The sequence below is a fragment of the Epargyreus clarus genome, unplaced genomic scaffold, assembly GCF_041222505.1.
Source record: "Epargyreus clarus isolate Ecla_fem2 unplaced genomic scaffold, WU_Ecla_fem_2.2 ptg000034l, whole genome shotgun sequence".
Lineage (NCBI taxonomy): Eukaryota > Metazoa > Arthropoda > Insecta > Lepidoptera > Hesperiidae > Epargyreus > Epargyreus clarus.
Window position 1 is genome coordinate 15,251,599 of NW_027332239.1, and position 24,208 is coordinate 15,275,806.

Below are 24,208 nucleotides of genomic sequence, written 5' to 3' on the forward strand. Positions count from 1 at the left end.
TATTTTAAAATTTGTTAATTTAAAAAAAGCCAGCACTATGAAAGTTAGCCATTGTAATACTGGTTAGATATAGTGGAACTTTAATTCTACTGTTTATGGAAAATCAACCCTTATGTGGGTTAAATAAGGGTTGTAAGTTTGTATGAAAATCCCCCAGTTTTCTTCTAATCTCTATGAAAATCTGTATTTAGCTTTTTGGTAGAAAATAATTAAACACCTATTTCATTGTTTTTGGAAAATCAACCCTTAAGTTGGCAAAATAAGGCTTGACAGCTTATTTTAAAATTTGCCAATTTAAAAGCCAGTACTGCGAAAGTTTGTCATTGCCTTAATTATTAGATATAATGAAACTTTAATTCTACCGTTTTTGGAAAATCAACCCTTATATGGGTTAAATAAGGGTTGCAAGTTTGTATGAAAGTCCCCCAGTTTCGATGTAAACTGTATGAAAATCGGTATTTGGGTTTTCGATAGAAAATAATTAATCATCTATTTCATTGTTTTTGGAAAACCATCCCTTAAGATCGTTAAATGGGGGTTGGAATTTTATTTCAAACTCCGTTAATTCGGAAGCAAGGACTATAAAAACTTGCATTTGGCTTTCCTGTTAGAAATAATAGAACTTTTTTAACACCATTTATGGAAAATCTACCCTTAAGAGGGTAAAATAAGGGTTGTAAGTTTGTATGAAAGTCCTCCTGTTTTGATGTAAACTGTATAAAAATCAGTAATTCGGTTTTCGATAGAAAATAATTAAACACCTATTACATTGTTTTTGGAAAATCATCCCTTAAGGTCGTTAAATGGGGGTCGGAATTTTATTTCAAACTCCGTTAATTCGGAAGTAAGGACTATAAAAACTCGCATTTGGCTTTCCTGTTGGAAATAATAGAACTTTTTTAACACCATTTATGGAAAATATACCCTTAAGATAGTAAAATAGGGGCAGAAAGTTTGTTGGGAAGTCCGCAGATTTTTAAACAAAGTCTATGAAAATTGGTATTCAGCTTTCTGATTGAAAATAATAGAACACCTATTTTACCGTTTTTGGAAAATTAGCCCTTAAGGACGTTTAATAGGGGATGAAACTTTATTTTAAAAACCGTTAATTTGGAAGCAAGGACTGTAAAATTGGCAATTGGCTTTCTGGTTGGGAATGATAGAACTTTTTTAACACCATTTATGGAAAATCTACCCCTAAGTAATATAGGGGTTGAAAGTTTGTTTAGAACTAAGCTGATTATGAAGCAAAGTCTATGAAAATTGGATTTTGCTTTCTGGTTATAAATAATATATCATTTATTTTTGCATTTTTTGAAAATCAACCCTTAAGGTCGTTAAATAGGGATTGGAACTTTATTTTATAATCCGTTAATTTGGAAGCAACCACTATGAAAAATTATCATTGGACTCAATGAAGCATCTGAGTCGCTGTTTTTTTTAGATCAACCCTTAAGACGGCTATAAAAGGGTGTATGCATTTCTGTTTACACATCTGTTTCAGCATTTATAGCAACTCAACAATCAACCCCATTAGGGTACTATAAGTAAAGAAAGTTTCTTTGAAAACCGTTATTGAAGTTACTTCCTTTGGCGTGTCTGGAAAAAGAACAGAGTGCAGAGAAGTTTAGTGTAGGGCGAAATTCTAAGACTTCGCTGTCTGTCCGTTTGTCCGTGTGTCACAGGGCTCTATCTCTGCAACCGTAATAGACAGACATTTGAAATACTTACGGAGGATGCATAACGGTGGCTTCTATAACAACAAATACTTAAAATAAATAAAGTTGAAAACAAAAAGGGGTCCCCATACAACAAACTGCTATTTGATATTTTTCCAACTAACTTTTAAACCGTTAGAGGTAGACAGTTCAAATTTTCACAATATGTGTACTTTAATGGCTGCTGCAATATTAGTTACTAGAAATTAAAAAGAAAAAAAATTTGGTTGTACGGAATCCTCAAGGTGCGGGTTTGACTTGCACTTGGCCAATTATTAGTAACGCGCAGACCCGCGGGCCACAAGGAAACGTCGCGGGCCACACACCACCCGTGGGTGTCGGGTTGCCGACCGTTGGTGGTGAAATTTGCTGATAAAAATATTTATTGAGGCATATGTACATAGGAATGTTTTTGACATTTTATTAAGGAGGTAAAAGAAGGTTTATATGTATACGGTAATCTTTTAGGATCGAAGTTAGAAACGTGAAATTTCAGATAACGTCTATTTAGACAAATACACGACAACGTGGACGGGTGCAAATTTCATATATGATAATGCGTAATTTTGGTATACTGATTAGGTACATCGCAACTACTTTGGACACACTGCGTGCCAACATTTTGTCCTGCCATGGGGTATGGTTGTGGTTATGCGTGGATTAGTGATGGTTATGTGGTAGACACATAGACCTTGGATTACAATTTTGGGCTAGAACAGGGCTACATTATCCCCTGCCTGCCGTACGAGACCAAAGGGGGACTTCTGGAGTTGCGCGCGGCAAGAATGGGAACTCTAACCGCCCAGCCAGCTACCCTGGAAAGAACCACTGTATGTAAGGCCGCATATAACATTGACGGTTCCTATGGCATAGAGTAAATAATAATTATTGTATCCTACATGAAACTTATATTTTAATAGAAAGTTTCATTACAGTCCACTAATTATAGTTTTAGTGTATGTTTCTGAAGAAAGCTTGACCAATTTAGGTACACAGTGACGAAAAAAAAGCTATTATTAATTAAATATAAATACTACTTTATCGTTAATATTGTTAAAGGTACAAATTTACGATTACAGTTATTTGTATGTCATATCATATTTTTTTACGCGGGCGAAGCCGCGGGTTCTGCTAGTTGGACATAAAAGTCGGTTGTATTTTTTGTTAAAAAAAATTTAACAGCAACAGTTTAGTAAGGAACTTAGAGCCCATACACATAATTTTAACTCAGGAACGACATCAATTTTCCACAAAACATCATCCTAAGCCAATCACTGGAGAAGCGTGGCGATAGAATCTCCAGAATTATTCTTTTTGTAAAGAGAGATGCCCAAAAGTGAGATATAACACGACTGCAGCGTTAGTTCGCCAGCTAATTATCCCATCCATTAAAAGCTACAATAGACAGCCCCCACAGAGTTGCCCGAGGGCTTTCTGTCTCGGAGCGGTTAAGTGCGGTAATTTGATACCACAGGGCGAACTCTATCAAAGGCTATTTCAATATAATACTCGGTTAGGCATCGAGCCTCACATGGAATGAAAATATGGATTATCATTCATTCTTTAAATAAATTGCAACTTTTTGTGTATAGAATTAAACTAGAATATAATAAAATTATTTCTTGATTCACTTTACAACTTTAATATTTCAGCGCGAAATACAAATCAAACCTCAAGAGCGTTCTTTTTTATTTTTTATGCTAACTTATACAATCGTACCTGGCAGTTATTATAAATAAAAACAAGACATGAAAATAACACAAAATGATTAATTAAAATAATACTATAATTAAATAATTTGAATATATTTGTAACATAACTAATATAATGAATTATTAAAGATATATAGAAAATCTCCCAATCGTGTTGTCTGTACCTACCTATAAGATCTACAAATATAATTAGGTTTTAATACCATGAATATACGAAACTTTTCCCACGCTTACCGTCTTTTCTCAAACCTTTTTCTATTTCGTCTCCTCAACGTTTCGCTTTCAATTTTTAATTTTGCATAAAATTCTTTAAACGACTCACCATGAAATTTCGAAGGAACGTGATTATATTTAAAAGCTTTTATAAGTTTGATTTGTTTAGTTTTAATTTTATTTATGAAATAAGATTACGTCTTACTCTGCAACGACGAACAGTGCCACTCTAAGCATGATAAGTTTGTTGATAAATAGACTAATCTTCATATATAGGTATATTTAATAGCAGACTTTTTTGATGTTAGTCTCCGTATAATTTCGTTATACTAGAAGACTTGGGCACAATTACAGGAACAAGGAAGAGCAAGAGGCCATGGGTATTAAGTTTGTATGGTTGTATTGTGTTAACAGATAAATGATTATAAATTCATTAAAAGTGCCTGTTCTTCTCAAATTTTAATTATAGCATAGAAAATTATAAAAAAATGAACTATAAATTACAAAGGCATTTTTGCTTTTGACAAAATGAATTATCTTCCCGAGTAGGAAAGCTTTCACTCCCTTGTTCGACACGCACTTGTCACTTATTTATCAAGGATGTAGCACTAGAGTGAATTCTTCTGGCTTTTGGATAAATAATCATATCTTTCTCCACTAATTAAAATTCCAGCAACATCGTCGATTAAAAGAACAGGGTGTATTTGAGTGCACAGGCAGACAGGTGGGACGTGAAAAAGGTTGCAACCAATCAATACTTCCTACGCAAATGCTTGTGTCTTCACATATACATAACTTATGTTTGACATCTGTCAAATATCCATCCGCCGAGTTCACGGAGATGCCTGGTCCCGCGGGAAATGCTCCCCAATATAACATCTCATCTCTTAAGTGCATCGCTATCTACTTGCTCGTATAACATAAACCATGTACTGAAATGCTGCACTGATCACATTTTCTCATAGCTTCGCAATAGATCGAGTACAAATTCTAGTATACACTCTCAATTCAAAAAAGAAATAACGCCTGAAAGAACGTTGTATTGTTGCATAAGTTGCACTTGTTTGAGTTTCTTAGCATCATGTAAATTCCTATAGTAAAAATAGACAGTTTATCATATAACAAAAACTCTGTACATACAACTCAACCTAGAATTAAAACTAAAAACGACGAAACAATTTCAAAATACGCTTTTATTTAATTTCCTTCCTCTTTCACCACTTTAATATCCTTTGTGGAAAACTCATACGATAATAAGATATTTAAAACATAGTTCCGACCGCACACTCGGCACATTGAGCAGTAAACCGTTACTTTAAAGCGTACTAACCTTACTGAAGTGGTCATAAAGTTGAGAATTGTATCAGCAACAATGAAAACGACGAGCAAAGCAGGCCAGTCGTTAGGCAGGCCGCACGCCACACACATTTGTAGTGCAATAAATTATTGCACTAAATGTTGCAGCCTTAACTTGCCCTAGTTTTCCTTTAAAATGTTCTCTCACTTAATTATTTCAAGAGGGATTTTTTTCTTAAACCACGCTGTGTAAAACATTTCTACATTTAAACATTTTAATAACGCAACAAAATAATTGTCTGGTGTGTGATCACCCTTACGGAATAACGAGTTTTATGCGGTTAGGTCCGCGCCTTTCATGAAATGAATATTACGTTTGTATCTGGCCACGTAGCCACCCGACACTCTGCTGGAACTAAAATAAAAGTCGAGAATTGTGTTAGACAGATGCAATCTTGCTGAACCTGTTTAAAATGCTGTTACAGGAAACTCACTTTTCTCTTACTCCTTTATTTGTTATTTGTCTTGCTGATTCATTACTCGATGAAAGACCAGGTTTTTTAATTATGGGTTTTGTTCGTGGCATCCTCGATATTGGTTTCCTACATTGAAGCTATGAGTGTCACACTGGCATATTATCTGGCATCAAAGAATCACCACTTTATAAAAGTACGAGTATGATAAATGATAAAAAAATATTGTCAACCGTTGCTAGCATCAAACCCGTTGTACCTGCAAAATTTAGTTTTTTTTTTTAATTTCTCCGTATAACGAAGCGAAACAAATTCTCACTGCAATCCTTTCCCCGCATCCATTATCCGGGCTGCAGGCTCCAGTTACACAGTACTCCGTTGCTTCCCATCTCTTCACTGTACACAACACTATTTGTTGTTTGTTCTTAATTGGAAATAGGTCTGCATGGATATTGGATACGTTGCATGTTCTCTTGCATTTTTAAAAGAAACTGCAAATAATGTCAGTAATTTATTTGTTTTCACTGGTATCTATCATTCATTGAATTTAGGTACTATAAACGGATTTTTCTAATTTGTTGTTCCATGCAATTCGAATTAAATTCAAGGATTTTGTTTGGAAACTTACTGACATTAAATGGCTCATTATGACGAAGATTCTTTCGATTAATATCAGATTTATAAATATTATCACAATAAAAATATAGTCATCAGCGCTATAAATTGAGAAATATGAAGTTTTAAACGATGACTTTTATATTAAATCTTGAATGGATACATAAACAGACATACATGTAAGTCATCCAAAGCTATTCTTTAACATACTAAAGCGTTATATTCTGCGATTGTAAGTTATTGGTCCAACGATAAAAATGTTAATAGTACAAAGATGTACATCTCCAATAATGTCCAATATCCATTTTTCCCGATTATCTCCTCGACAACTTAATGAAATTCTTACTAAGAAAGAGAATAACTTTGTCTCGCAAAATTAACACAACGATATTTTGGTCACGTAAATGTCAAGGCATATTCTATATTTACGAGCTCACCGTTTTGTCTCACCACGATTTAGAAAACAGTAAATGTGTCAGTTTCAAATTGTCATAATAATCAGAACTGAGTTGAACTGACGTTGGTTCAACTACTGCGCCAGTAACACCACACCTACTTCTACATTAAAATATATTTGTAGCTGTGCTTGTATCAAGATGAAATATTTTAAATAATTTAGAAGACAATTAGTTACATCACTAGCAGCAAAAAGACCTTTAACATAGTTTGCTATGTCCGCTCCTAAATATTAGCACTTTAAGAATATCGTATTGCTATAGTTACTCGTCCTTAGTGCAACCAGCTCTCGCCTGAGGTCTGGAGTCTAGAAGTAATACATTTGGCTGTTAACACGTCATTGTTATGGCTCGTAAAACAAGAAGGGACGACTCTTCCAAGACACATTTTATCTGCGCTAAACGAGAAACGATACGAATGACAATAAAATTTGATGTCTGCCTGTCGTAAACACGAAATGAAATAACTATGATCTATGACTGCCTGCCTGCAACCCATTTATGGCCCACTACTGAGCACGGGTCTCTCCTCACAAGTGGAGAAGGCCTGGAGCATACTCCACCACGCTGCTCCAATGCGGATTGGTGGAGACAGGTTAGTGGCCAACCCGTTTGTCGGATGTTTTCAAACCGCCCGAAAGGCCTCCGACAAGGTTTAACGACTGCCATCTATCGACAACAACCGGGACCGACGGCTTAACGTGCCCTCCGAAGCACGGAAACGCGCATGAAATTTTTGCCACTAGCGGTCACCCATCCAACTCCCGACCGCGCCCGACGCTGCTTAACTTTATTGATTGTTTTCAATCAACACAGCTAGCGGGGCTATGCGCGCTTCATTCGCGCGATCTATGACTATGAATCTAATATGATGGAATTCGTTAAAAGATGTAATTGAAAAAATATTTCAAAAGGTAGAATCAAACTGAAATAAAAATTCAATAAGTAAATATTAAATGTAAATATTATATATGTAGATACCACTTCAGAAGAAATCAGGAATCGTATTACCTCGGGCCTGGTCTGCCTACGCTCTAGTTTTTCATTATAAAAAGGTCTCCAAATATATAAATCCAAATAATACTTCGTAAACCAACTTGAGTCTTTTTCGCTATTGTAAATATTCAATCTGTCTCGTATAATTGCCAATTTATTTTCTACTTATTTATAATTTATTGATTTGGAATTTTATACCCATCGTGGAACGTTTCCTTTATTTATTTTTGTCACATTTTTCACGCCCACGCATTTCTGATATCATTATCAGCAATATTTCCTTTCTTCCAAGGATTATCGAAGCTTCCGTAGGTATCATATTACTAGTCGTCAAGTTTGTTGTGTGTCGGGGCACGTGTACCTTGTGGGTGTTTCCGCAAATCTCGGACAATTTTGACGCGTATTTATCACAATTTGTGTACTTATATTGTTTATGTTAACTTTTACGAGACTAGTTTTAACACAACTCGTCTTACCACTCGCAATTAATTCATCTTTTAACATATACATAAACATTACTATTTTATCTATTCCACGTGCAAAACTAGTACCAATTACATACATTGTTTCTTTTGGAGGCCCTTCAAATCTATTGCGCAGCTAAATTGTTGAGACCTTAGAGTCAGTCTTTATTGTTTCAGTAGCATCACATGATCACATTTTTGGTGACTAACATATTTGGATTTCTCCTCAATTCGTCATAAGTTTTCATAATGTAATTTTCAAGCTTCTAAGTATGTTTTAAACTGAAAGCTGCACATGGTCAGTATTCCGTCAGTGCCGCTATTTTCCCGCGTCGTTAACGTCCGCCATCTTTTATTCAGGAACGCATCCGCCCGGATTGGCGGCGTCACGCGATCGCCAACTTATAGCCGCTGCTTGCTTCGCTACCTTGCTTTGTTATGGTTTGTTTCAGTTTACGTTATCCTTGTTTGTTAAGGTTGCTTTTATGACTGTCCTTGCATTTTCTTTTTATTTCTTTGCATTACTATGTTTTGGTGTATCTCATCTTGATTTAAAATATGGATTTTTCTATACACGTCTGTTTAACTCTGTGTTTTATAATAGTCATTGTGTCAGTCTACGCAAGTATTACAGAGTTACCAGAACCCAATTGCAAACAAATTAGCTTTTAATTATTATATCGAGCATTTTTTGCTTTGCATATTGTCAGTGTGCACGGAGCCTTAGATATAATTATGTTATTTATCTGGCGGGAAACCAGCCTGTTATCTCGGGACTTAATTCGCCCGTTTAAAATTATTTATGTTGCTCTGCCGGTTAACATTAACTTAAACGTTTTAGTTAACGCAATTTTAAGTAAATGTTTTTGAGGATAAATGATTCATGCTTGTCGACCCTTTATGCTATAGGGGTTTATGTCATTGACCACTAAGCTGACCAAGCTGGTAAATAAATACTGTTTGGTAGACTTTTCACACCTTTGAAACAATAAATGTTACAGTTATACTTACTAGTACTTTTAATGTTAAATATTTTAATTTCTATTTCATACATTTTTTCGAAAACATATAGGTGCTTGGTAAATAATGCGTAACGAAACGACGACGACTGCGTAACGAAACTCCTAAATCTTTTGAGTATATACATCGCCAGTACTTTTCAGTAAATAAAAATACGGCATTATTAAGCATTGTTTCGCAAATTGTAGAGTTATTACTAGCAGTATGCAACATAAACTAATGAAATTTGGCACAAAAATCACTCGGCCGATAAATTCGTGTCGGGCTGAAGTGTCTGAAATCGCACCGGCCTGTAATATTTCATTAATCTCACTTCTTACTCATACTGATTATGTGAAAGTTTGTGGCGGGTATAATCACACCTATACGCCTGAATGGATACTAATTAAAGTCAAAGAAGTAAAATGACATATTTTTTATTGGGGAAAATTTGAGGTATGAAGAATTTAAGTGGGATTTCATTAGATCTTTAGATCTCAGAATTGTAAAAAGTACATTTTACGTATAGTCCGCGCCAAACTGCTAGTCCGATCTGAAGTTGTTTCATGCAGGTGTAGTCATACAATTTGCTGTGGCGACGCGATTCATTTCTATATTCAGAGCGGACTAGCAGTTTTACACGGACTATAACAAGCTATACAATGCGAAATATTCGTTTTTGGTTATTTTATTTATGCGTATTAATACCGCCTGTTATGTTGTTGTTAATAACACCTTCTGCATTTCAAATTATTAAGTTAAGTTCATTAAGTTCCAACTCACAGTTTAACGTCTGAATAAATTTTCACAAAATCTGTGTATTGTAATAAATATATGTAAGGAAATTGAGATTAGGTCCAAAGCATTGATGTCAGTAGATGGCGCTGAAACTCAAAACAATGTGGTCATACATTAATTTGTTCCATTAATGAAATAATTAGCGCGTGGTTTGCGGTTGCCCTCGGTGTTACTGTGCGTCGCTAATAGTATTGTCGGATTGCTGTCAGTATGTACAATGTGAAGCGCGCATAATCAAACTTGTATTTTGTAATCGCAACGCTGACCGTGGTCGGGTGTTGATAGAATTTTCATGCGCTTCCATGCATCGGAAGGAACATTAAGCCGTTAGACTTTGTGAGACGCTTTACTGGTGGTTTGAAAGCATCCCACCGATTGGCCACCAACCCCCACTTTCATCATCATCAATTCTCTTTGGAGAAGCGCGATTGTGTATGTATGGCGACTTCTGAAATGGTCGAATTGTCCGCTCAAATACAAAAATAAACGTACCGAATAAAACCAAGTATCGCATCCATTAAAACCCAATGAAAAGTAAATAGAAGCCAAATAAAAAGCGATCGTAGGCAGTTTTGGAGAAAATCGTAAATATCAGATCACGAAGGGTGCAGGGTGTAATTTAGTGGCGCCTTTCAGCGGATAGGGTTGAGATAACGAGATGGACGACTTCCGGTGCGCGTGTTGTTTGCGACCACGGAACCCTAAATGAATTTTTCGCTTGAACATTTAAATGTTGGAATATAAACGCAAAACTACTTAGTTGCACTTTTTGTACTTGTTCCATAAGAAACAAGAAAACAAAATTTAAAGTTTTTAAGTAAAGACTATTTCGTTTTACGTTTTAAGTCATCCAAAAATAAATTTTCCCAAATAACTAATCATATTGTGGTAACACCTTATATTTTAGCAATATCCATATTTTAAACCTCCCTTAAATTCCTCAAGGCCACCGATTTAATTAAATAAGCAGGTACCTAATTCTGGCTTGATATAGAGCAAATATAAATTAGATATGGTGTCAAGATGTAATATATGCGCCTTTAACTTGTGCAAAGGCACAAGTCTTATTATATTGCGAGCGGTCCCCACAGTACCTAAACAATAATTTGATTCACTGGACAATATTTGGAACCGACTGGAACTTTTGTCCAAACGTGGATTTCTCCTGCAAAAATGGATTTAGAGATTAAATTAACGCTGTCAAACAAATGGGTTAACGTTGTCTTGGTATCTAGCAAATAACGATTGTGTTCTTAGTAAGTGTCAATTGTTTTTGAACTAAGCAACAAATATTCTAACGAGATACTATACAAAATGTAACACGTAGTGATTTCTTTATTATATTATGTTATAACGTACCAAAAGTTGTAAAACAAGCTATTCTTATGGATTACATTACATGTCATCATCGACATCGGTTTTACGTTTAAATTGTGGAGTCAATTCTACATAATTATTATGTTATGGTCTGTGGTGACTCAATATGCTCCATAATCGAATTCCACGTAAACAAAGGCTCAACTTTGCTTGTTAGTCGTCGCCAGCTCCGCGGGAACAAATTAAATTCCCTGCCTTAAATTATTTCAATTTTATGAACAAGCGCGTTGGCCTGTCATGTCGTGGTAACGTTTTGACGGGAACACAAAGAATCAAGCGCATTACATAACAATACGTATATACGAGGGGCAATGTGGAGTCGCCCGCACAGTGGTCATAATTTGACCGAAATTGAACGTTAATAAATAAGAGACTACATACTTCATAAATTTCAATTCCAATGGATTGCTTTTCATTTTTAATTTCATAAAAATTGAAACTCAGATTATTGAAAATACGTAATATATAAAATTAACGGAAGTTCACTTTTGATGTTATTGACATTTGCCTATTATCCTGACACGCGACATATTATGTGTCTTATATTGATAGTATTACCGTAAATAAAGTTTTTATTTAATATATTTGTTACACATATGAAATGTATTTGTAAAAAAATGTAGCTTTGTGCATTTCTTCTTCATATATCTAAACTTCAATTATGCCATTAACATCCCATATATCGATACCTTAATTCGCAAATCAGCCAACTCCACTTTTTGTCAAAATGATTTTTTTTTATTAATTTTGATTTCGTTCAACGCCATTTACTATCTAAATAAATAAAAAAAAAAACATTTTGACAAAAAGTGGAGTTGGCTGATTTGCGAATTAAAGTATCGATATGCCGAAAAAGGGTTTCGATTTTTTCTCGCTTTCGAACAATATATAGTCTTTAGATTCTTAAAGTTAGTAATGATGCATGCCTTTATTACATGTATTTATATGATATTTGAATGCTATTAGCCTAATATGAGTAGAAAGGTAATAATAACCGTGGCTATTGTTGCAGGCGACACAATATGTCCGAGCGGCATGTTCAAGTGCAGCGAGGGCAAGTGCATCCCGGCGCTGTGGGTGTGCAACTACCAGAAGGACTGCGAGAAGGGCGAAGATGAACTGCAATCATGTCGTGAGTATCATCACTTATACAATTATACACTTTATGAGTTATCCTCCCTCGTTCATTTTACCTCTTATAAACGATTTTAGTATTATCAAGTCCAACTGATAGACTTGGCACTCCTTTCATAATATGAAAGGCAGAGCCCATAGTCATGCTGCTCAACTACCATCTATTATCGACAATGGCTGCAATTAGTAAACGTTACACACTATGCATAAGTAGAATGGAGAATTGTTTCTTCATTTTTTTCTCTTTCGCTATTAAAGCAAGTGGTATAATTTGTAACGTGTAAATAACTGACAAATATCATATGTGATAGTACGTGCCCGAGATTCATACTCCAGGACAAAGTAAAAGTAGGTGCTCGTTTCCAAGATCTCAGGCGTATTAAAGTATACGTCACATGAACAATTGAACATGTTCGCAGAGTTTGTAATTACCTGGAATCCGTTTCTGGCTTTGCAATATTATGGCAGCAATCAAACATGCTAGCTTGATTAGTTCTACCATCTGTATACAAGTCAGGTTACAAGTACCCTACCGTTGCTACGCTGCAACTTCAAACCGTAAACATATCCGCATCTTACCCAAAGGTTTGTATTAATTAAGGTTCCGTTTCTACGGATTCATACACTGGATGCACCTGAAAGGCCTTTGGTAGTTCAGCGGGAATTTCCATTCGGCTGCTAAGCCCCCGACTCAATATGCGTTAATTAATTCTAACATTAGCATCTTTGAGTGAAGCCTCGTGCTATTCGTTATGCTCGAAGCTGGTATAAGCCAAATTACAAATTTAATGAATATTTATAACCGCGTCTCGTTTTACTGGTTCTGTATCGGCTTACACCGGGGAGACGCCGTGGAAATGTTTTAGGTAATGAAAATACTGTTGTTTGATACCAAAGTTATTTATTTACGAAAGGAATATTACAAAAATACGTTTGATAATATTATATTATTTCAATCTTATACAAATCGCCTCCACAGCCATTCTGCTAAAAAGTTGGTAATTGAAGACACCTATATGTATAGTGAAAAAGTCACAACACCAACGAAGGGATCATTGTTTTGGGTTTAGATATTACTTTTCCGAGATGGCGCCACTCAAAATTGGTTCGATCCTTTCGACGTTTACTCTTTTGTCTAAGTAATGTTACTCACCTTTCCTAATATTAACGTAATACTTGCCCTCAGCCCAGTACCAAAAGTATGTTAGTGAACTATTTTATATACTAAAAGGATTTTGAAATTACAATAGATATGACTGTCTCAGACCGGCAAAGGAAGCATGAATATTCCAGGACATTACCTCAGATACCCACAAGCATCCTTGCAGCCATTCCTTATTCAAATAGCCGGCGTGTGAGCCGAAGTGTGTCACATGCGATTTGTATCCGCGCCTTATGAATATAATAGCAGCTTCAGAAGCAGTACTCTTTCATGTGTATTACTGTGTCGCACTGTCGCACACATAACATTGTGTAACATGACGGCTAACTTACATGAGGCGGACAACTCAGTTTTCTTGAAGGCCATATTCGTGATCAGCTTCAAAAAAGCTTCTAAGTCTGATCAAGAGTTGCTAATGTCCGTTGCAGGTGATACAAACCACCACGTGGACTGCATATCTGTTTGCTACTAAAAACATATACAAACAAAGTATCTAAAGGTGGTGGTAAAAAGGTTCTGTTATGTCTAGTGTGTGTATCTAGTTAGATACCAAACCCCTCCAGTGTTTTAAGACATTTGAAGTTAGACAAAGTATATTCCAAATGAAATCATATCAAATTTACCATAAAATGTACTTAAAACTATATTAATATTCTGAGATGATTTTTGACAATTGTTGTTGTATGGTAATGTTGTAATCTTCATAGTAACTTGTTCACAAAGAGCAATTTCGTAATCTAATATGTTGAATAATTATTTCTGATATTACCGATTCATAATCTTATTCATAATTATCAGAAAAATGGTTTAATTTATTACATTCATGAATTAATCAGCTTTCGTTTCCGTATTGAATAACCGTTTAAATAAAAAGAAAATTAATTCACGATTCGTTAGGTGAAATATGAAATAAAAGTGATTCCCAATTATTATTCTCTTATTTTTTGCCGGTTATGTTGTAAACACGAGACGTTCGACACCTCGTTACCGGGATGGCTCGTTAAAAGTATAATGCGGCTGATATTGAAACGACGTTAAATATTCATTTACGCCGCGTAATTGGGGACGATATGCAATCCCATTGGACCAATATAAGTGGATTGCTGCAAAAATATGTTTAAATATCAATTAAATAAATGCTCTTGGTTCTGATACGTATTACTGTTTATTTCGTAAACACATGTAGGTAAGTAGTTAAACTTTCAAACACCAAACATATTTATATTTAGCATCGTCTGTAGCAGTGTATCGTCGTGGACTGAATCTCAAAGGCCTTTTTACCAGAAAATTCAACTATGCCGATCGAAAATGCTAATAGCTTAATTTAGAATGACATTAAGATATCGCAATCAATTTGAAGATTGGCAAACTGCACTCGCGAGCGTAGACTAAGTCTCATCATGAAATAGGTACGTCGCTAACTTGAAATCCGTTTGAAATAGGAATGAAGCAGAGCTAGTGAATAATCTGCAGTTGTAGGAGTGATGAATGGCTCCGTTCATTCAAATCTTGGCCTTTGTTTTTACTGTGATATACGACTGCGCTCCTACAGCGCACTAGTTGGCACCTGGTCGTATTGTCTAACGAGTTTCCGCGGCTCAACTCGCGACTCATTTTTTTACACAGGAGATCTAGATATTTCCAACTTTAATATAGTTTATGTAACTTTCTCTGAAATACTTTAAAATAAAGCTGTTTCATGAACATCGTAAAAAAGTTTTCTAAAATCTTGTGAATAAGCATATGGCTTTGGATAATTTTTGTTTGTTATGAAATAAATATAGACATTTCAATTACATAGACTTATTGTATAGTTCAATTATTTGTTTATATTATTTCCAAAATCTTATGTGTGCGTACCTAAACAGCATCTATATAGTGTAAATTGAATCTATTTAACAGTAACTGCAATGCCAAAGGAAACTCACATGCACTATGTACTTTAAGGAACCTATCCTAACCTAACCTAACCTACCTTTTGTGACCTCTATTTCATACAAACATTTATTTAAACATTAACACGTTCAAAATATATAGTATAGTTTTATTTATAGTTGTGTCTTAGCCATTAATACGAAAAAATATTTTTTTCACACGTACATTTCGTCGTCGCGCCTTTCCCCGCCTCTCGTCGATTTTCCACTCCAGCATTGTAACACAAGTGGACATTTCGTCACGGACGTCACGTTCTCCATTCAAGCTGTAGGGCTGACACAGTTTCATAAAACTACTTACAGGGAATTATTGCACCATTCTAATGATTTGGCCTTTCAAGTATTTTCTCAAACGGCGTAGTGTCCTCGATTTGTTTAAATATTATAGAAATATTCTTACAAATTCAAACTCATGGAACGTACATACTCCAGGACTCCCTTACTTTCTGCATAAAATTCGTCGTGCAGACCTGGATAGAGGACAAACGTGGGTTAACATTAATAGAGGTCCAACATCTACGTATTTTCTGTAAAAAAAACCTTTTTTCTTTAATAAGTAGATATATATTTTTACTGCATCTGCAAAGTGTTATGTACAACTAATCACTGGCACCCCTAACTCACGCGGCATGAGGGCTCAATTTCGTCGCACCTCTGACAATTGTTCGCGACAAATCAATCACAGCACCGAACGTACTCAATCACAATGCCGGTTATATGCTCTGCAATCCTGCTGGGACATGACGCGGGTACAGCAGCGGCTTGTGTACACCGTAACCGATTTACAGTCAAGCAGCGTTACGTATGGTAAGTGGTTAGATGGATGGCTAGAGTTTACGCGCACTTTCATGCTACATACCATGTTAAGTCGTCAGTTCCAGTTAGTAGTAGTACAAGTGCAGTTATTAGCCGATCCTCATTGAAGCACCGTGGTACGCACTCCTTGCTTCCTGCAGTTATAAGGAGAGATCCGTGCCATTCATTAAAATACCATCTATGGAGACACGATGAGACGTCATCCATATTACTCAATGGAAAAGATAAAATAACATTACAATAATTATGTGTCCTTACTATTAATCCTAAGTAGCAACACATCCAAGTATCCAAAAAGTCTATTCTGTGTCTAATATGTGTTTATGAACTCCTGATCATCGGGATATTGAGGTCAACATTGAAATCAGGTCAATAGCATCATCGCTTTGAACTAAATGAATCCTCAGAAATACTGAATTGGAAAAATGATCTCTCTGAAATATTTGGGTCCACTGAAGTCTTATTCACGATATGAATCCGTTTATTTGTTCGACTTAGTTTGAATGGAGATACTTCAAACGGTTTGATTTACTTATTGCTATCCGATTGGTCTTCTACTTTTACATGTTGTTAATGCCTCGTGGCTATTAATTTCATTACTAATCGAAAATGGTTATAAGTTTTGAAATTAATGTTTGGTACGTAAAGATAATCGCATGTTCCACATGATGACTTAAATAAAACACGTCGCTAAAACATAACGAGGTTTAATATAGTATCTATTGTAACTATGTTTTAAAGCTTTATTTGAAGTGCAATATTAAACGCAATCAATATATCCGTATATTAAACTATTGTATAGAACAGCTGTAGTATTTTACAGTTAATATTTTTTTCTGTTAAGTTAATAGTATAAACTGGCAAGTGGCATATGAACGCGGAATCCATCAGTTTAACGCAATTCGCGATTAAACAACACCCGGCTGAATCCAATTGAATGAGCGGCCACGCGAGAATTCAATTTGAGGCTCAGATCAGCGGTGCTCAATCTTGGTTACTAGCAGGCCTTCAGTCACACACCATACTTTACCTTCGCAAGCCTTAAAATAACTTCATTTGTTTCCCCGCATCATCTTGAATTTTAGTATGTTTTCCAGCACCTTCTGCAAAATGTGGTATGCCGATAGTGAGACTTATATGAAGAGTTCTCAAAGATACTAAATTATGGATGGATTTCTAGTTAGTTTCTTATCCTGTTATCGTTGTCCATAGAATTACTAGAGTTACAAATTCACTACACGAATTACGAATTTTACGCTAGTCATTGAAAAAACCAATACAAGTTCTGATTCCCCGTTATGTTTCCCTGATTGATGGCTGGAGCTGGCTGCAGGCGGCCGAGAAACTTTCGTTTCATGATTGATTCCTGCTTTGTGTTTTGAATATTTAGAGGGTTTATCGTTTTCTCGTTTTGTATGCTGGTCTAAGACACCTTAACTGTGAAGATGGAGCGTCTGACTTTGAACCACGATTTAAAGTAACAGCCTACATGCCTCTTTTGTTTTTATGCTACTCGTTTGCTTGTTGCTTTTCTGTTGGTCTATATGAACTGTAGACCCATTTGAACAAGGTAAGGTGTGCCTACAAGAGGTCGTCTGACGCTAGACGCATCAAAATGAACTCTTTTTCGTGTCTCATTTGCTCAATGTGGAATCTAGACGTTAGTTATCTTTGGTAGACTTTAAACAGATTAATGAAAGAACCTTGAACGAATCGTCCGATAATGATATAAAAGACTTTTGTGTTTCTTATAAAATAGTAGGTATATATTGAATTTACATATTGAGTTGCCAAATTTTAACGATCCATTCACTTCAACGGTCGCTAAACGCTCTAAAACTTTATCCATTAATTTTAATTATCGATAATCTTTTTGGAAGATTGATACAGGATTCCACATCCCGAAATACTTGAAAAGGGTACCTGATTGATGGCCGACACTGATTACAGTTTGACCCGCGGCGACCTTCCTCTAATGAATATCGATGCTGGGCTATAAACCGTAGCTATTACAAACCGTTTGTTTCCTTGTGGAGATAGTTTGCATGTAATAACTCAATAAGGTATTCATCCTAAGAGCCCTATGTATCTATTACTGACTATTCTTCAACGCCATATTATTATAGCTAGTAATAGTAGCGTTACTGTATTTTTTTTGTAGGGTTTTGATAGAGCCACGACTATGTAACAATTCTTAGTAAATGGTATTAGGCGTTTCTTCGCGGAAATCCATATTATAAAATTAGAATAAAAACTAGTTTGTAACCATCCTTATCTTTAGCTACAACCTTTTAGATGAGGATAGATCTGTGTTTCTCCTTCATCTAAGGTAGAAACTAAACTATTTAACACGATCGTTTGTTCCAGCGCCACCGGAGTGCGAGGCGGGTCAGCTGACGTGCGGCCAGTACGTGTGGAACAAGACGTACTGCATCCCGCCGCACTACCGCTGCGACATGCACGTCGACTGCGTGGACGGCGCCGACGAGGCAGACTGCAGTGAGTATAAACAAACCAACACCAACACCTAAAACATATTAAACTTGTTGTATTGCAGTCGGCTTCACTAGGGACTGGACCCGGAGGCAACTGTATGACGACCGCGATTGTACGAGTAGTTAAAATATTTTGAACATATTTAAATGCCCGCTGGAAAATCTTAGGTTTACGGTAAAATACTTAACCTGACCTCTTCTGAAGTTAAATAGACATTGCGTATTCATCTTGTGTCATCACATTGTGTGTTTGCGTCTGTAATAAGCAAACGTCTTGCAATAATACATACAGAGAAAAACCCTTAAAACTTCATTGCTAGACGGAAACTTCTTCTAGATATCTGGTTTAGTCATAGTTCCATGTTAGTGTTTTACCGATCTTCTTAATCCACGACCCACCGACACATCTTGAATATTACCTTTATATGATGAAATCACTATATAGTATTGTCATGTACAATGTAGAGTCAGCTACATACATTACAGTATCACTGAAGCCCCAGTATATTTGTTATCCGCTACATTTAAACACAGGCAACGTGTCGGACGTGGCGTCGGAACGGTACTCTTGTATTTTTGTGTGCAGAAGGATTTATATTCTCGCGGCTTTCGAATCTGCATACGCGGGGTTCCGGCGCGCGCTCCTCCTTTTGTGCCTTCACTGCGCGCAATGTATGCAGCAACGCCGAAACTTACGTATACTTACTAAAAATGCAGGGTGCTTATGCAACAAAGTATGCTTATACAATGAATTGTATATTATATTGGTTTTGATATTAAAAAATTCAAATCAATAGCTTTTGCACACTCCTTTCGTACGATAGAAAAATATTTTTAGTAGCTAAAATTGAATTATAATGAGTTACGAAAAACATTCTGGCCCTTTCTAAAGTTAAAGATGTATGTGTGTTAAAGATTAAAGGTGTCTATCGCTGTCACCCGAAGTATTTTTATTAAAAGATTAATTAAATTAATTTATAGTTACGACATGTTGATATGAAATTGACGTTATTCAAATTGAACTTGAGTTGAACTTAGTTACTGTACTTTGATTTCAAATTTAAAACAAATTAGTTCAGAATAAAGTTTATTAATTAAAATTTATAGGTAAACTATTTAATTCATGACTTGAGTGTTAATAAAGTTAATAAAATGATTACTTAATTAATTAAAAGGTATACTAAGTAATTAAGTCTTACTCATAATTATTACAACTAGAAAATCTTTATGTTTAAAACATGTTCTAGTTTACATTAGCGTTATATCAAGCGGTTATACTTTGTATTGTACGTGTAATAAACAGTTACCTTCAATAACTATGAACCGACATACAATTAGATGTTAATCCTACCACTGAACATGACAAGTTCCCGATACTCGAACATTGAAATCGTATTAAAAGTTGAGCCGAACCGTTCACGGCTCCAGCGGCGCCTGGGGAGAGCTCACTATATTGGAAATAGCATTTGAACTCTATTGACTGGTATTATAACTGGAAGGGTAATGAGTTTTAGGAGTTGACATATTAAATGGAATACGTACTACTTAACCGATTTACCTTGATGTAAATTGTGATGTTGGCTGCAATACATGAGCGACCTATTACAATGAAATACATACACTCGTAGCATCGAAAAATCACAACTTTATCACGCTATTCCAATTCTTTGTATACAAATTGAACAGATATTTTTATTTTTGACATTTACACACTTAAATTGAACAGATACTTTTTCATAGTACAACTTTGCTAACACCTCGAAAGACAAGTCGTTATTAACAAATAGCTAAAAGGAAAATTGTTTAAAGTCATACGAGGTAAGAACTTTGGAACACACGATACTCTGTTAACGCTGTCACGTGCATTTTGCTCTGAACGCTATAGTCCCAAGGACCAGTGGACAGGGGAGTACAATAATTGTGGCCTATTAAAACTTTCACGCGCTGGAACGAGTTCCGAGCGAGCGTGGAACTTGAATTAACTTGGGCATTTCTCTTGTAAAAATGCTGGCGTGAGACCCTTGTTCTACTTCAGACTGAAAAGAGATAAACACGTTAGCTATGTAATACGTAAGCGTAACAATGTAATTGAAAATTGTCGGTTTGAAATAAGGAGTAAAACAAAACAAACGAAGGATTTTTTATCCCAAATACAAATTAGTTCACTAATAGAGAAGTTTAAACATGGTTTACTAATGGAAATGAAGTTTTCTGTTAAGTGAATGAACTATTAGCCCTAAAAATGTAAGATAAGGCGTGCATTATATAATTGTTACAATTACAATACTGAAAAGTTGTCTTTGTCTGACAATACTGTCCAAATTTTTCCAGTCATTTTCAAGATTAACTCGTAAAGCCAAATATTTTAAATTGAATGACGGTGTCTTGCAAAAGGTCGCGACAGACAGTCATTTCACTTTTATATGCATAGATGATATCAACTGAAACAGACTACTTTACATAACTTTAAACAAGCAAAGTGCAGTGACCTATCCGAAGAAGACCATCTGACACGTCACACTTATTTATCAGAGACTAGCAAGCGATAAATATATGTAAAGTTGTTATAATTAAAATGTTAAAACTTATCGCAAAGTTTCAAGCGAACGTTAGTAATATTCAGTCGCCGGTGGTGAAAATAATTCCTGAAAGCAATTTTATTGAACCAATCCCCTCTCGGTTCTACAGGTGAAATAAATACGGGTAACTGCCGCTATCTTCCAACCGAATGGCTATTGAATTGCTTTATTTGCACAGTTTTTTAGCAAAGCCACTTTATATGGTAACAACGTAAAAGTGCCGTTTAGGCGTAGGATTGTCCCGTTTGGGTAATTGAAAACAATTACGCTAAAAAGATTTTTCTATGAATATTTTATTTAACAAAGTGTCAATAATTATCATTTTGCAATTCAGCTGATGATACATGGATATGGGTAATGCCTCTGTTGGGCGTCTCTTGCCAAAGTCAAATGTACCTGACAGTTAAGTTTGGAAGCTGGCCCTAAATACTAACTTAAAATGTTTCATGTAAGCTTTGTATCCTAGCCAAAAGATAGCTTTGAAGCTAGAGGATACTATGATGTGTCCCCGGTCGAACAACAAAGAGTTTTACTACAATGCAAGTTTAAACATTGTATATGTACCTATGTACGTAGCAGGAAGCGTCTGTCAGCACTAGCTCTGCCAATATGTCTATGGAGACACGTAATTACTTTTGGAGATTATTGCAGCGTGGAACATCCATATGTCAACTTGCATGCTGCTCACTCGTCTAGAGCTGGCCATTTGATATGCCCGTTTGACCGCATTTACTCCCAAAATATATTGAACCCATACATATATTTTGCGAGTAAAATAGATGTATCTTTCTACTACATTACAAGAAACAAACATGAGAAATTGAGTGTCATAATTCACACTTAGTATGTGAAATCATCGGATTGTTTCGTGAAAGTAAATGGGGTGATAAAAAAGTTAGAAGGAAAAATATTCAATGTTTGAAAGAAATAATGGCACGCACTTAATTAACACGCAACCAGAATGGATGTTATATCCATAAAGACTACGAATGGTACGTACGTAATAAAATGCATAAAAAGATACCTTACATTTTCAAGCGTGTAATTGATAATTTTAAATCTGGTAAACCTTAAAAATTCATCGGAAACTAATGGACAGTTTAACCTATCTATGCAAACTATGAAGATACGATACTCATTATTCGTGGCGTGTCAAATAAAATTATAATTTACACGCTACGAAAAAGCAGTGATTACAATGCTGTTGTAGAAAGCACTCCTTAGTCAATTAGAAATCAATTAGTGATCCTTATCGAGTATTAAGAGGCTAAGCGCTATCTCAAATTTCTTATGCAATGTTTAATTACATTTCAACGTTGTCTCCAACTTTAGATACAAAATACTGAATTGGTGTAAAGTCTACTTCATATCTACACGTTATATATTTATTTATTGCAGCAAAAAGGTATCTACTTACTATATTTGGACGGATTTTTAGATGAACTTTGTATAACGTTGTTTCATTAAACAAAGAATCATAATTTCTTAATTTTAAATCTAAAAACTAAACATACATTCTAATGAGAACACGACTGCGAATTTTGTTTTAACTTCTATTACAACTTTATAAATCTTATTCAACAAATCTTTTTCGTTGAAGCAAACGAGAAATAACTGAGATTACGAATATAAAGAAAGAATGCTCTTAAAGAAAGTACTTCTTATTCATCTCGGATTTACATGCAAACAGGCGTCACGACGCCGGCACGCGGCTGCCGAGTGGCGATCCAAACAAATGCAATTTTCACACCATTAAAACTTGTTCGCCGGCTCACTACATTTACTTAACTATACAAATATCTAGATTTCGCTTTGCGACTTATGATGTACGAAAGATGAGTCTTAAATACCTGTTGTCTATAGCCAAGGACATAGACAAAACATTTGTATTAGTTAGATAAATAAGTTTTAATTTTGTACGACATAGTAATATTTATTTTAATATTATATCAAATGCAAGCTTAGATTAGTACAATACATATATCTATTTACTTATTAAAGAAAGCAAGATTTTTTCGCGGCATTAACATTTTACCCCGTTACAGTTCGCATGTCGCAAGTACGAGTAGCTTGAAATTATACTAACACTACTCTATTTTTTCAGTTGACATAGACCAAAGGAACTGGATCGTCTAATCGACCTAGTTTACAATATAATTTTGCCTAAAAAATCAAAACTGGTGCAGGGCAACCCTACAATGCTTCCGCTACAAACTTTACAGCGGTTAACCATTTAGGTGTTGACGTGCCAGCCTGGCTCTGACGTCGTTATCACTGATATTCTTTACAGGTTTACAGCCACGTAGCTAGACAAGTATTGTGCATCTACATATCTCAAACAACTTATTTATAACTTAGCTACATATAGTTTGAATATGTGTGTATTTGTGTGTTGTGCACTTTGCAAGCAACTTTGCAGCATTGTATGCTATATGCAACGAGGAGAAAAATAAAATATATTCGCGAAATTATAAAACTTTTGTCATTATATTTTGTTCTCGCATTTCATAGCATTGTTTATGTCAATAGTGAAATCCTGCATCGTGTTTCAATTTTCCGCGCATATAAATGTGAATCTCTTTCAATTTGTTCGCCTGCTGCTTCCTTTGGCAACAAAGCTGGAACAGGTGCATCGCGACTGTATGTCGTTGAGACAGTTTCTCTCGCGAGTTGATTTCACATTCTCTTATACTGATGAAAAGCAATTTATATCTTTGTCTCAGTAATAAACGGCCGGTCAAAATAAATAATATTTTTTCCGTTTTCTCATTTTGCCTGGAACCTGCCTGGAACCTTTATTTCTATACTTTTGTAAGCATTTTTAATGAATTATTAGATAGAGGAAACCAGGGATGTGAGATTTTTGCGTGCATATTTACAATTTTACAAATATGTAATGAAATGACTTCTTTAAGCCCATATTTCTACTTAGTCTAATGGATCATCGATATTTTATTAGAACAGTAAGTGAA

The 24,208-nt window shown here is 35.4% G+C and overlaps 1 protein-coding gene across 2 annotated transcripts in view; it reads left to right on the forward strand.

Annotated features, from left to right (window-relative positions):
- Positions 1–24,208, forward strand: part of mgl (low-density lipoprotein receptor-related protein megalin) — a 224,568-nt gene that overhangs the window by 165,275 nt on the left and 35,085 nt on the right. For both annotated transcript variants that reach the window (XM_073091679.1, XM_073091681.1), the window contains 2 exons: positions 12,129–12,248; positions 18,530–18,661. In XM_073091679.1, the coding sequence (XP_072947780.1) occupies positions 12,129–12,248; positions 18,530–18,661 (252 nt within the window). The remainder of the gene's footprint in view (positions 1–12,128; positions 12,249–18,529; positions 18,662–24,208) is intronic.